The 14,242-nt window shown below is 40.4% G+C and overlaps 1 protein-coding gene across 5 annotated transcripts in view; it reads left to right on the forward strand.

Annotated features, from left to right (window-relative positions):
- Positions 1-14,242, forward strand: part of SOS2 (SOS Ras/Rho guanine nucleotide exchange factor 2) — an 89,753-nt gene that overhangs the window by 64,642 nt on the left and 10,869 nt on the right. For 4 of the 5 annotated variants that reach the window (XM_021706877.1, XM_008073826.2, XM_008073825.2 and 1 more), the window contains 3 exons: positions 3,884-4,000; positions 7,115-7,376; positions 9,103-9,144. In XM_021706877.1, the coding sequence (XP_021562552.1) occupies positions 3,884-4,000; positions 7,115-7,376; positions 9,103-9,144 (421 nt within the window). The remainder of the gene's footprint in view (positions 1-3,883; positions 4,001-7,114; positions 7,377-9,102; positions 9,145-14,242) is intronic. The other variant, XR_002481309.1, reaches the window with a different exon arrangement.

Consider the following 14,242-nt stretch of genomic DNA (forward strand, 5'->3'; position numbering starts at 1 on the left):
AATAATATTTAAAAATAAAGCAGGCTGGGTGCAGTGGCTGATACCTGTAATCCCAGCACTTTGGGAGGCTGCTGTGAGGGGACTGCTTGAGCCCTGGAGTCCGAGACCAGCCTGGGCAACATAGTGAGACCTTGTCTCTACAAAAAATTAGCTGGCATGGTGGTGCATGCCTGTGGTGCCAGCTGCTTGGTAGATTGAGACAGAAGGATCGCCTGAGCCCAGGCGGTCAAGGCTGTGGTTAGCTAAGATCATGGTACTGCACTCCAGCCTGGGCAACAGAGTGAGACCCTGACTCAAAAAAAAAAAAAAGCAAAGGGTGAGAAAATCACGAATACTACTGCTACAGTTTTCTAAAAACCTTTAACTACTGTTGGCTCATATGATTTAATTTAACCTGAGTATAAGTTCAGTGCTTCAGTGTTATTAAAGGAACAATATAATCTTCTTGAAATTGGCAGAATGCCTGAAAAATGGGAAGAATTTTACATTATAAATTTTAAAGCTACCGTCTACTGCTAAAGCTAACACCCAGTAGCTGCTATTTTTATGTATGCTTTTAAACCACTTCAAAATTAAAGTTAACCAGTAATTTGCTTCTAGAGACTTTTCTAAGGAACTCATAAGAAAGGTAAAGAGAACTATGTACAAGAGTTAATTATAAAAATAATTATAATAGCAAAGAATTAGAAAGCTCCCAAATGGACAGTTACTTACATGGGGGTTATTAACATAAATTCTGGGATGGGGGTGGTGGCTCACGCCTATAATCCCAACACTTTGGGGGGATGAGGCAGGAGTACTGCTTGAGGCTAGGAGTTCAAGACCAGCCTGGGCAGCATTAGCCAGACTCCATCTCTTTATATAAATACAATAATAATTTCTAAAACATCCATCTGGTGAAATACGATAGAGTTAAATCTTGTGTTTTATAAAATAAGTAAGCCACATGGGAAAAGTTAATTGAATATAAACTTCAAAAAAATTAAAAATAGCTATGGTGTTATCCCAGTTTTGCAGATTAAAATCAGTACATACACACACATACACATACATATCTTTGCACACACAGCAAAATCACCGGATGATGTTCTAATATATAAATGTAAACAATGCCAAGCATGATGGCTCACACCTGTAATCCCAGCACTTTGGGAGATTGAGGTGGGAGGATTGCTTGAGTCCAGGAATTCAAAATCAGCCTGGGCAACATAGAAAGACCTAGTCTCTAAAAAATAGCAAATAATTGGGGAATGTGGTGGCACATTCCTGTAGTCCTAGCCACTTAGGAGGCTGAGGCAGAAGGATCACCTGAGCCTAGGAGGTCGAGGCTGTGGTGAGCCATGATCATGCCACTGTACTCTAGCCTGGGCAACAGTGAGACTCCCGACTTGTGTATCTGTGTATGTATGTGTGATTGAATAAAGAAATAAAACTGTGAGATCTCTGGTTGGTAAGATCATTTCTTTTTCATTTTTCATTTTTTTGACACTGCTAAATCATCTAAATTTTCTACTTTATTTATTTATTTATTTTTTGAGTCAGAGTCTCACTCTGTCACCCAGGCTGGAGTGCAGTGGCACGCTGCTCAGGGCTACCCCAACCTTGGCTTACTGGGCTCAGGCGATCCTTCCACCTCAGCCTTGCAAGTGCTGGAACTACAGGCATGTGCCATCATGCCCAACTAATTTTTTGATTAATTGTAGAGACAAGGTCGTACCATGTTGTCCAAACTGGTCTTGAACCTGTGGGCTCAGGCAATCTTCTTGCCTCCACCTCCCAAAGTGCTGGGATTCCAGGCATGAACCACTGTGCCCAGCCTAAATTTTCTACTTTAAAACTTAAATTTGCCGGGGTCGGTGGCTCAGCCTGTAATCTCGCGCCTTTGGGAGGCTGAGGTGAGTGGATTGCCTGAGCCCGTGGGTTCAAGACCTGCCTGGGCAGCAAGACCTCATCTCTACAATAAATCAAAAAATCAGCCGGGCGTGATAGCGCACGCCTGTAATTCCAGCTACTCGAAAGGCTGAGGCGGAAGGATCGCCGGAGCCCAGCAGGTAAGGCTGCGGTGGCAGGGAGTGGCCGCTGCACTCCAGTCTGGGTGACCAAGTGAGATTCCAACTCAAAAAAAAAAACAAAACCTTAAATTTAATCTTAGACACTTTTGGTAAGGATTTTAAAAACAATTTGTTTTTTGGGGTTTTTTTGAGTTGGAGTCTCATTCTGTCGCCCAGACTGGAGTGCAGTGGCCGCTCCCAGCCACCGCAGCCTCGACCTGCTAGGGCTCTGGTGATCCTTCTGCCTCAGCCTTCCAGGTAGCCGGAATTACAGGCATGCGCTACCACGTCCGGCTGATTTTTTGATTTATTGTAGAGATGAGGTCTCACTGCCCAGGCGGGTCTTGAACCCGCGGGCTCAGGCAATCCACTCACCTCAGCCTCCCAAAGGCGCGGGATTATAGGCTGAACCACTGAGCCCGGCCAGTTTGTTTGTTTTAAGTTGGAGTCTCACTGTGTCACCAAGGCTAGCATGCAGTGGCACACTTACGGCCACCATGGCTTTGACCTGCTGGGCTCAGGTGATCCTTCTGCCTCAGCATTCCAAGTAGCTGGAACTACAGGCGCATGGCACCACACACCTGGCTAATTTTTTTGGTTTATTGTACAGACAGGGCCTTGCCAAGTTTCCCAGACTGGTCTCAATCCCCTGGACTCAGGCAACCCTCTCACCTTGGCCTCCCAAAGTTCTGGGAGCCACTGTGCCCAGTTAAAATATTTTATAATTTTTTTTTTTTTTTTTTTTGAGTTGGAGTCTCACTCTGTCACCCAGAGTGGAGTGCAGTGGCGGCTCCCGGCCACCGCAGCCTTGACCACTGGGCTCCGGCGATCCTTCCGCCTCAGCCTTCCAAGTAGCTGGAACTACAGGCACGCGATACCAGGCCCGGCTAATTTTTGATTTTATTGTAGTGATGAGGTCTCACCAAGTTGCCCAGGCAGGTCTCGAACCCTTAGCCTCAGACAATCCACTCACCTCAGCCTCCCAAAGGTGCGGGATTACAGGCTGAGCCACTGAGCCCGGCTTATAATTTTTTTATACTAGAAGTTAACACATCTAAATTTAGGTTTATAACTGTTCTTGAAATTACTTTCAAATAGACGTTAATCCAACTTATCTCCACTTTTTTCTGATTATCAAAATTTCATTGTGGACGATAACTATTGTTTTTTTGTTTGTTTTTTAGAGACTGGGTCTCTTTTTGTCACCCAGGCTAGAGTGTGTTGGTGTAATCATAGCTCACTGCAGCCTCAAACTTCTGGATTCAAGCAATCTTCCCACTTCAGCCTCCTGAGTAGCTGGGACTGCAGGTGCACGCCACCACACCTAGCTAATTTTTAAAAATGTTTTATAGAGACAAGCCCTCGCTTGTTTGCCTGAACTGGTCTCAAACTCCTGGTCTCTTTGGCCTCCCAAAGTGCTGGGTTTGTAGGCAGAAACCACTGTGCCTACAGTGCCTGATTTATAACTATAATTTTGTTCTAATCACTTTTGGTAGCCTACTGGTGATTATCACTTGTTGTGATAAGTAGGAATAAAGTTTACTGAGGGATAAGTGATGATAACTACTGAGTCATTGGGATGGCAGTAAATGAAAATCTCATCATAATAGAACATTGACCAGAATAAACTACCACAGAACTTAAACAATCCTATTCACAAAGAGAGAGATTGGAATAAGCAATTCTTGTGAACTTTTCACTTACTTGTGATCTTTTAATTCATTGGTGATTTTTTAGTATTAAGTGATGAAATAATTTTCATCAAAAATTTTAAGGCAATCTTATTTTAATAAGATCTAAAATTTATACTTATCGTATTTGTTTAATTCCAGAGATTCTTTGAAAACCTTAACCCCATGGGAAGTACATCTGAAAAAGAGTTTACAGATTATTTGTTCAACAAGTCATTAGAAATTGAACCCCGAAACTGCAAACAGCCACCCCGATTTGTAAGTCTATTACAATTTTGGAAATATTGTTCTGTTTTAAAAAATACAATTATTTTCAATGTTTAATAACCTATTCTCTTAAAATTGTAATATAATCAAATAGCTGTTTCTAGGTGTTTTGTTTGCAGTACTATATTGTTTCTTAAAATTGCATGTACTGTGGGAGAAAGTGTCAGCCTTTTGATAAAAGCTGGTTTATGCTTTATCTTAGTACCACTTACGTATCTGTCCACTTCTGATGCCTCCTAGAATAAGACAAAAAGTCAGAGAAAGTGAGACCCTAACATGTAGCTGGATAGAACAAAGGAGATAGAAAGACCAGGGAAGGAGTAAGCTGGTATATTATGGTTCTTCTTTCTTGACCACAACTTCTGCCATTCGGACCCCGTTGTCCATGGTTTCCACTGGAACCCATCTCTCTTACTAGAATTTGATGCTACAGCTCCTAATTATCTCAGGGGTTTACAGTGGCAACAGGAGTAGTATAGAACTAATTCTAAGTAACTGAAAATCAAGCAAGACATGGAAGGAAGTAAAAACACACAGCTTTGGGAAAAGCAGGCTGTTAGGTAGTTGGTTATCTTTATGACATTTGTATATTAGGAGGGGACTTCAAGAAGTTCATGGAAAAATGAAGTTAAAAGATAAAAATAAAAAACATAAGCCTTGTTTTTCAACATAAGCTCCATCAAGTTTGAGATGTTTTTGTAAACAATGATACCAGCCATTTAGTCCATCCCTAAAGAACTGAGGGTTCTGGGAATTAAACCATGTCAATGCAGTCTTATTTTTACCTTATTAACTGAATAAAAATAGGTACCCTTTAAAAATGGTTTAAAATTAGAAGACAAAAGAAGTCAGAAGGAGCCAAATCAGGACCATAAGATAGATGCCTAATGGTTTCCCCTCAATCTCTAAAAAAGAGCCGGGCTTGGTGGCTCAGCCTGTAATCCTGCGCCTTTGGGAGGCTGAGGTGAGTGGATTGCCTGAGCCCACGGGTTCGAGACCCGCCTGGGCAGCGAGACCTCATCTCTATAATAAATCAAAAAATCAGCCGGGCCTGGTAGCGCATGCCTATAATTCTGGCTACTTGGAAGGCTGAGGTGGAAAGGATCGCTGGAGCCCAGTGGGTTGAGGCTGCGGTGGCCGGGAGCGGCCACTGCACTCCAGTCTGGGCGACAGAGTGAGACTCCAACTCAAAAAAACCAAAAAACAAAAAAAAACCCTCTAAAAAATCTGCCCTACCTTGATGAGAGGAATGAGCAGGAGGAACATTGTTGTGATGGAGAAGGACTCCCTGGGGAAGCCTTCCTGAGTGTTTTTCTGCTAAAGCTTTGGCTAGCTTTCTCAAAACATTCTTATAGTAAGTGGGTGTTACTACTGTTCTTTGGTCCTCCAGAAAGTCCACCAGCAAAATGCCTTGAGCATACTGCACTGTTCCCCTTACCCTTGCTCTCTACTGGTCTGATTTTGTTCTGAGCGTACTGCTTCCATTTCTTGGCAGCCATTGCTTTGTGCTTTGTGTTCAGGATCCCACTGGTGAAGCCATATTTCTCTTCCAGATGCAGTTCTTTGGAGAAATGATTGAGGATCTTGATCCCACTTGTTTAAAATGTCCATGGGAAACTCTGCTCTTGCCTGTAGCTGGTCTGAGTACAACTGTTTTGGTAGCCATTGAGTAGAAAGTTTGCTCGAGTTTAGTTTCCAGTCAGAATTGTATAAGCTGAGCCAACTGAGATGTCGATGGTGTTGACTGTTGTTTCTTGTTACTCATTGGTCCTCTTCAGTTATAGCATGAGTGAGATTAATTTTTCCGCACAAATGGATGTGAATGGTCTGCTGCTGTGGGCTTTATCTTCAACATTGTCTTGTTCCTTGTTAAAACTGGTTATCCATTTGAAAACCGCTGATTTCTTTGGGACATTGTTCCCATAAACTTGTAAAGTATCAATTGTTTCAGCCATCCTTCTACCTTAGCTGCACCTTCAACTTAAATTTTATTTTTGCTTCAATTGTAGCTGAATTCATCTTGCTCTGATAGTTGCTCTTTTCAAACTTAGTGCCTCAAACTACATCCTAGTCAGACATGTTATTCCAGGTTAGTAAGAGTTTATTTTGGTGCAGAAAATTTGAAATCCATGGATAGTTATTTCATAATACACATTTTCCATAGACTTTTTGAAAACCCCTCATAGATCTCATTCTCATTTTACAAACAAAAAACTGAGGTTCAGCAGGATGAAATAAATTTTTCAAGGCTGCATAGCTAGATATTAGCACAGTTGAGATTTTAACTCAAGTTTTCTGAATCTGAGTGCTGTGTTTTTTCATTAGGTTATTGATGTCAGAATTTTTTAAATAGGGTGAGGGTGAGGGTGGGGGACAATGATAGCAATTTTCTTCAAAGACTTTTAAAGCACTTTTATAGAGGTTAATCATTTAGTATAAGGAAAGAGGAGAAAAGGGTCTTAAGCATAATATGTTTCATAAATTATGTACCTAGTAAATGTTTGTAAAATGTATCTAGATCATTTTACTCTCAAGTGTTTTAGTAGCAAAATGTGGTTTTTACACTCATTTTCAAGAATTTTATGTCTGCAGTTATAAAAAGAGATTTACTTATTTTCAAGTTCATCTTAAAATTTAGACAGTTGGGCCAGGCACAGTGGCTCATGCCTGTAATCCCAGCGCTTCGGGAGGTGGAGGCAAGAGGATTACCTAAGCCCAGGGGCTCAAGACCAGCCTGGGCAGAGACCTCATCTCTACAGTAAATCAAAAATTTAGCTGGGCATGATGGCCCATGCCTGTGGTTCCAGCTACTTGAAAGGCTGAGGCAGAAGGATCACCTGAGCCCAGCAGGTCAAGGCTGCAGTAGCTGTGTGTGTGCCGCTGCTCCAGCCTGGGCAACAAAGTGAGACTCCAACTCAAAAAAAAAAAAAAATTAAGACAATTTAATCCAGACATTTCTACAAGAATGTTTTAGGCTGTCCTTGCATATTGGAATTTTGTTGCACTCTCTTAACTGTGTGCTTAAAATGTAAGGAGGCTATAAGTCATAGAAACAAAATGCTATTCATGCAAATTAGTGACATTAATTATGTTTGCTTTTCCTAGCCTAGGAAATCAACTTTCTCCTTAAAATCTCCTGGCATAAGGCCTAACACAGGCCGACATGGCTCTACCTCAGGCACTTTGCGAGGTCATCCAACGCCATTAGAAAGGGAACCATGCAAAATAAGCTTTAGTCGGATAGCTGAAACTGAGCTGGAATCAACAGTGTCAGCACCAACCTCTCCAAATACACCATCTACTCCACCGGTGTCTGCTTCTTCAGACCTCAGTGTGTTTTTAGATGTGGATCTCAATAGTTCCTGTGGTAAGTGTTTGATGCAGACCATTTGGTAAAAAAGAAAAGAATCTTCTATTTCAGATAGTTCTCATCTTTTTAATTAGGGAACTCAGAATCTTTTTTTTTTTTTTTTTTTTTTGACTTTCTACAAACAGTGCAGAGTTTTATTGTCTGTATAACATTAAAAAAATCTTTTTTATATAAATAACTTTAAAATGCAGCTTTCACGTGTCATCATTTCTTCTACTTTTCATCAAGGTCAGATTCTTCTAAAGTTGGAGTCAGAATTTATCTTCAAGATAGCCCTTTTAAAGTAGGATTGATGCTTTTAAAGTAGGATTGATGCTTATTCCATGACTGTCCTGTAAGCCCTTGAAGACCTTCCAGTGTGACGGGGAACTCAGAATCTTTTGCAAACTATATTAGTATGAAAAATAACAACCAAATGTGAAAACAGGCCAGGCACAGTGACTCATACCTATAGTCTCAGCACTTTGGGAGGCGGATGTGAGAGGATTGCCTGAGCCCAGGGGTTTGAGACCAGCCTGGGAAACTTGGCGAGAGCTCGTCTCTACAGTAAATCAAAAAAGTAGCAGGGCGCAGTGGCACACGCCTATAGTCCTAGCTACTTGGAAGGCTGAGGTGGGATTGCCTGAACCCAGCAGGTCAAGGATGCAGTGGCCATGAGCGCTCTACTACACTCCAACCTGGGCAACAGAGGGAGACTCCGCCAAAAAAACAAAAGTTGAAAACAGTGATTAACTAAGTAAAGCATCATTTTTGCATTGCTTGTACAAATTATCTTCTAATCTTTTTGATTGATTATCTTTTGGGACCCACTACCACTCTAAAGGAGCAATAGACCATTAATAAGAAAACAAATAGGTAAGTTTTGTGAGGGAAATTTTAAAAAGAGCTGTGATAGAGAGGGAAGAGCTTATACTAAGAAGGAAAAACAGGCAAGGTGCCCGTGGCTCACAACGTAATCCCAGCACTTTGGGAAAATGAGTCTGGAAGATTGCTTGAGCCCAGGAGTTCGAGACCAGCAAAACATAGCAAAACCTTGTCTCTGCAAAAAATAAATTATTAAGAATTAACCAGGCATGTTTGCATGCGATTGTAGTCCCAGCTACTCAGGAGACTGAGGCAGGAGGATTGCCTGAGCCTAGGAGGTCGAGGCTGCAGTGAGTTGTGAGTGTGCCACTGCATCCAGCCTGGGCAATGGGGTGAAACCCCAACTAAAAAAAAGAGAGAGAGAGAAAAGAAAAAAGACATTTCAGGTACAAAGAGTCTTAGATTTACTTTTTTTTTTTCTTTTTTTTTTTGAGTTGGAGTCTCACGCTGTTGCCCAGGCTGGAGTACAGTGGCCGCTCCTGGCCACTGCTGCCTCAACCTGCTGGGCTCCAGCGATCCTTCTGCCTCAGCCTTCCAAGTAGATGAAACTACAGGCGCGCGCTACCACACCCAGCTGATTTTTTGATTTATTGTAGAGATGAGGTCTCGCCAAGTTGCCCAGGCGTGTCTCAAACCCGCGGGCTCAGGCAATTCACTCACCTCAGCCTCCCAAGGCGTGAGATTACAGGCTGAGCCACCGAACCCGGCTAGATTCATTTTTTTTACAAAAAAACTAACAGGACAAAAGATGGTGATAAGACCTTGTGCTAGTGTATTACATGTTGCTTTATGCAGACATTTAAAAAATAAAACCATCATGTTACCTTCCTTTTCAAGTTAATTTTTCTCATTTCAATAGGTAGCAATAGCATCTTTGCTCCAGTGCTCTTGCCACATTCAAGTAAGTATGAATATAAATTGATTTTAATGAATTGACTGTAAAGATAATCTGCTTGATTAAATGTATATTTGAGTATTTTGGGTTTTGGCAACATTTAAAGAATGTTACAAGTAAATTGAATTATTTGCTTACAACTGTACTTTTAAGCTTTGTTTTCATTACTTTATGATCTGTGTTCTAGGGGCTATATGACCTTGAAAAACTTAATTACTATCTCTACACTTGTCAGGGATCAAATAAAATAACTATGTAGACCGTCTAGAGCATTGCTTGGCACAGAATGAGTAGTAATCTCATGTCAGTTGTCTCTCTTCTTCTTCACTCCTACCAATTCCTTTTCCCATAGGAATAATACACTAAATGTTTACCAGGTTCTTGGGCTAACCCTCTGTTTCTTATTTTTCACATAATCTTGTTTAATTAAAGCATTATTTAAGAAAAACACTATTCTACCATTCTTTTTTTTTTTTTGAGTTGGAGTCTCACTCGGTCGCCCAGACTGGAGTGCAGTGGCCGCTCCCGGCTACCACAGTCTCGCCTGCTGGGCTCCAGCGATCCTTCTGCCTCAGCCTTCCGAGTAGCTGGAATTACAGGCACGCGCTACCACACCCGGCTGATTTTTTTATTTATTGTAGAGATGAGGTCTCACTGCCCAGGCGGATCTCGAACCCACGGGCTCAGGCAATCCACTCACCTCAGCCTCCCAAAGGTGCGGGATTATAGGCTGAGCCACTGAGCCCAGCTTCTACCATTCTTAATTATAACATCAATGCTGTTAACTTCTCTCTGTGATCACTTGTTTAAAACAAAATCATCCCAAAATGAAGACAACATTTAGGAATAATTCTCCCAATCTGGAGGACATCTGATTCTAACATAATACAATGTATGATAACTTATTTTGTTGTTGTTTTTTTGGGGGGAGGGAGTTTGTTTTTTGACTCAAAGTCTTAGTTTGTTGCCCAAGCTGGAGTGCAGTGGCACTCCTTCTGCCTCAGCCTTTTTGAGTAGCTGGGACTACAGGTGCACACTGCCACACCTGGCAAAGCTTTAAAATATTTTTGTAGAGATGAGGTCTTGCTATGTTGTCCAGGCTGATCTTGAACTCCTGGGCTCAAGTAGTCCTCTCACTTCTGCCTCCCAAAGTGTTGGGACTACAAGTGTGAGCCACCTCGGCTCACTGCAGCCTTGACTTTCTGGCTTAGGTGATTCTCCTGCCTCAGCCTCCTGAGTAGCTAGGATTACAGGTGCACACCACATGTCTGGCTAATTTATTTTTTGTAGAGATGAGGTTTGCTATGTTGTCCAGGCTGATCTCAAACTCATGGAATCAAGCAGTCTTCTTGCCTCTGCATCCCAAAGTTCTGGGATTACAGGCATGAGCCATTGCATTTGGCCCAAGTTAGTGTTTTCTGAATGTTTAATTTTTGTTTAATTTTAGTTTTAAAAATTGTTATCAGAATGATATATGCATAGAATTTAAAAGGGATATAATGCTAAAACACTTCAAATGAAATTAATAGCAGTTCCATACGGTTGCGTGTTTCCCACTCCTTTTCTTGATCTCCAAGGACACTTTTCATTTCTAGCTGAAGTTTTTATATTGCTCTCTCTTTTAAATCATTAATTTTAGGCAATGTTTACCGATTTCTTATTATTGTGGATGAGAATTTCATGCTCTACCCTACCTATACTTACCACATTTGGGGCAAATATTATTCACTGCTAAGGCAAGGAGTGTATACTATGATTATGCTTCCTTTCTTGTACAACTCTGTTTCCTGGAGTTAATAATTACTCCATTAATGCTTAAATTTGTTTGTTTGTATGTTTGTGAATACCTATTGCTCAGTCTTCCCATGTCCTTTCACATCAGATCAGGCCAATCAGGGAACCCATCAGGATTTTTTTTTTTTTTTATTTTTAGCCTGGAAACTTACTTCCTGATGCCCCTTTGTCCTCCTGCTTCAGGCTGGTTGCTGTCTGAGCTGCTGACTTGGCAGTCATCCAATAACTTCCTTTCCTTGTCATCCTAGAAATTTCCTTCACCTCCATTCTGTTAGAGCCTTGGTTTTGGATTCCTTGTCTTCTTTCTTGATATGTTTTGGTAGTTGATTCTTCAGTACCTGCCTGAGAAAGGATAATACTTAATATATAAAATTTTTAAGTTTTTGCATTTATGACAACCTAGTATGCATTTAATTGGTAATAATTTGGCTGGGTTTAGATTTTAAATCATTTGACTCAGAATCTTAAAGCATTTCTCCACTGTCTTCTGGTTTTCATAATTGCTGTTGAAAAGTCTAATATTATTCATTTACTTATTCAATATATAATTTTTTTTTTTGAGTTGGAGTGTCACACTGTCACCCAGGATGGAGTGCTGTGTCACACTCATGGCCACCCCAGCATCGACCTGCTGGGCTCCGAGTGATCCTTCCACCTCAGCCTTCCAAGTCAACTGGAACTACAGGCGTGCACTACCACACCCGGCTAATTTTTTTTATTTTATTGTAGAGACGAGGTCTTGCCAAGTAGCCCGGGCTGGTCGTGAACCCGCAGGCTCAGGCCATCCACTTGCCTCAGCCTCCCAAAATGCTGGATTACAGGCTTGAGCCACCACGCCTGGCCTTATAGATACCACTATTGCTGTCATCTCAAAACTTAGTCATGTGGACATTCTTAGCTACAGGGGAAGCTAAGAAATGTTTTCTTTGACTAGGTAGCCATTTGTTTTGCCAAAATTCATGGCATCCTGTTACTAAAAGGAAAAAGGGAAAGATGCGCTGGGAGACAATTAGCAGTCTCTGTCACAGCATGCTCAGGACTCTCTTAAGATCTTCTTTATTCTTAGTGATCTACACATTCTCAATGTACTGCTCTGTTGTGGGTCTTTTTTTTTTTTTTCATCTTGCTATCTGCTTAATGAGTCTTTTAAATCTAGAGATTCATGTGTTTGATTTCGAAATTGTTTTAGTAATAACTTTTGTTCCTACCATGCCCTCCTACTTCCTTGTTGGAGCTCCTTCTCCCAATCTTGTGCATTCCAGACTGGTCCTCCAGTTTTCTTATCTTTTATATACTCTTGTCCATCTCTTTGTTTTCTTGTTCTGTATTCTGAATTTTCTCACTTTCTTTCCTAATTCTTCTATTTATTCATTTGTCATGATTTTGCATTTCTAAGAATTATTTCTAATTCCTTCTTATCATCCCTTTTTTATAGCATCCTGTTCTGGTTTCATGGATGCCTTGTCTTCTCTTGTCTCTCTTAGAATATTAATTATGATATTTGTAAAGTTATATTAGCATATCCAGAGGCTAGGAGGTTGGATGGGAAAAAGGGAGACTTTGTTCAATGGGCACAGAGTTTTGGTGACTATAGTTAATAATAATGTATTGTATAATGTATTGTATATTTCAAAATAGATACAAGAGAGAATTTTAAATGTTCTCACTACAAAGAAATGACAAATATTTTATGTGATGGATATTGTAGTATTTTTGGGGAAAAATGTTGTCTCTTTTCTGACCTCCTTTCTCCTATTAGTTGTAGTCTCTTGTCTTTTATATTGAAGACTTTCTTTTCTTATCTGGTATCCTTTCTGTTCATATTTTAGAGTGAAGGGAAAACTGGTGGGAAATGCTATATTCATGGGCAGAGCTTGTTGACTTGTGGATTTCACTGTAGAGTGATGGAGTGGTGAGAAATTTTTTACTTAGGAAAGTCCCAAATGTCAGAATCTGTGGGCCTTTGCTCTAGGCATGTATAATTTCTCTAAGGAAGAATCTTTGAATCTTCTTTTGAGGGGGGTTCAACATGTATTATTAATATCTGTGTTTTCAGCACAAACTAGTATCCTAAGTCTGGATTTAGATTCTCCAGAGAATAAAATCCCCAGCCTCCTGCAGAGGTGGGAGATAGAAGATTGCCCCTAATTGCCCCTTATCTAGGCTTAGCCATATCTTGTTTTCATGCCCATGCCTTCCATTGTACCAAATGCTGTTACTCCTGAGCTCTCCTTTGATTCTGTGCGGCAGATTTGCTGCTACTTGCCTATATTACTGTCTGCAGACATTTGGGTTTTATCTTCCTCCATTTGTCTCCTTCATATACATTACAGTCTTCATGAATTAAAGCTTCAGCTTCAGATATTTCCTGGCTTTGTTGAAGTTTGTTTATTTTTCTTGTAATGTGGTAGAAATGCCTTTACTATATGTATTGGCTTCTTGGTACTGCCATAACAAAGCACTACAAGTGGAATGGCTTAAAAGAACAAAAAATTATTGTCTCACGGTTCTAAATGCTAGAAATCCAAAATGAAGATGTTGACAGGACCATGCTCACTCTGCAACTTAAAGGGGAGAATCTTTTAGCTTCTGGCATTTGCTGGTAATCTTTGGTCGCACAATTCAACCCCCAACACTGTGCCAATTTAGAACTAGGGATTCTAGACATTTTGCATGATAGTAAAATATATTTCCCATATGATAAGAAAATTTTATGTTTTGAAATTTAGTAGAAAATTGAGAATTAACTACATAAAATTCTGAATATTCTAAAACAAATCCCCCCAACAAAGAAATAAAATATTTATACTTAAGTATGGAAAGTGTTCAAACAAAATGAGAAGAGCAGCAGACTTCATCCATAATGAATGTGAGTAGATAGCTCATATCTATCTTGTAAAGAAACATAGATCGATAACATAGATTGCATCATTAGGCATCTGATAAATTTTACACAATAGTGAGTTGCCATTTTAGTCTTTTTTTCCTAAGACTTGGACTGTCTTTTGAATTAATAATTTTTTCTAAGTATGAACAAGGCTGTGTTAAAAGGCACAATACTTACCCCTATGTAAACTCGTCTTATTAGTTTGACCATTTTGGAAAGCATACTAAGCACACTTTCACTATGTCTTATCCATAGGCGCAGTCTTTGCAATTATAGGAGGCTTTGTCCACTGATTCCCCTTATTCTCAGGATTTACCCTTCATTCAACATGAGCCAAAATCCATTTCGCAATTATATTTGTGAGAGTTAACCTAACCTTTTTTCCTCAACATTTCCTTGGATTATCTGGTATACCCCGCCGAT

This window comes from Carlito syrichta, unplaced genomic scaffold (genome assembly GCF_000164805.1).
Source record: "Carlito syrichta isolate Samal-C Ts95f unplaced genomic scaffold, Tarsius_syrichta-2.0.1 Scaffold316190, whole genome shotgun sequence".
Classification (NCBI taxonomy): domain Eukaryota; kingdom Metazoa; phylum Chordata; class Mammalia; order Primates; family Tarsiidae; genus Carlito; species Carlito syrichta.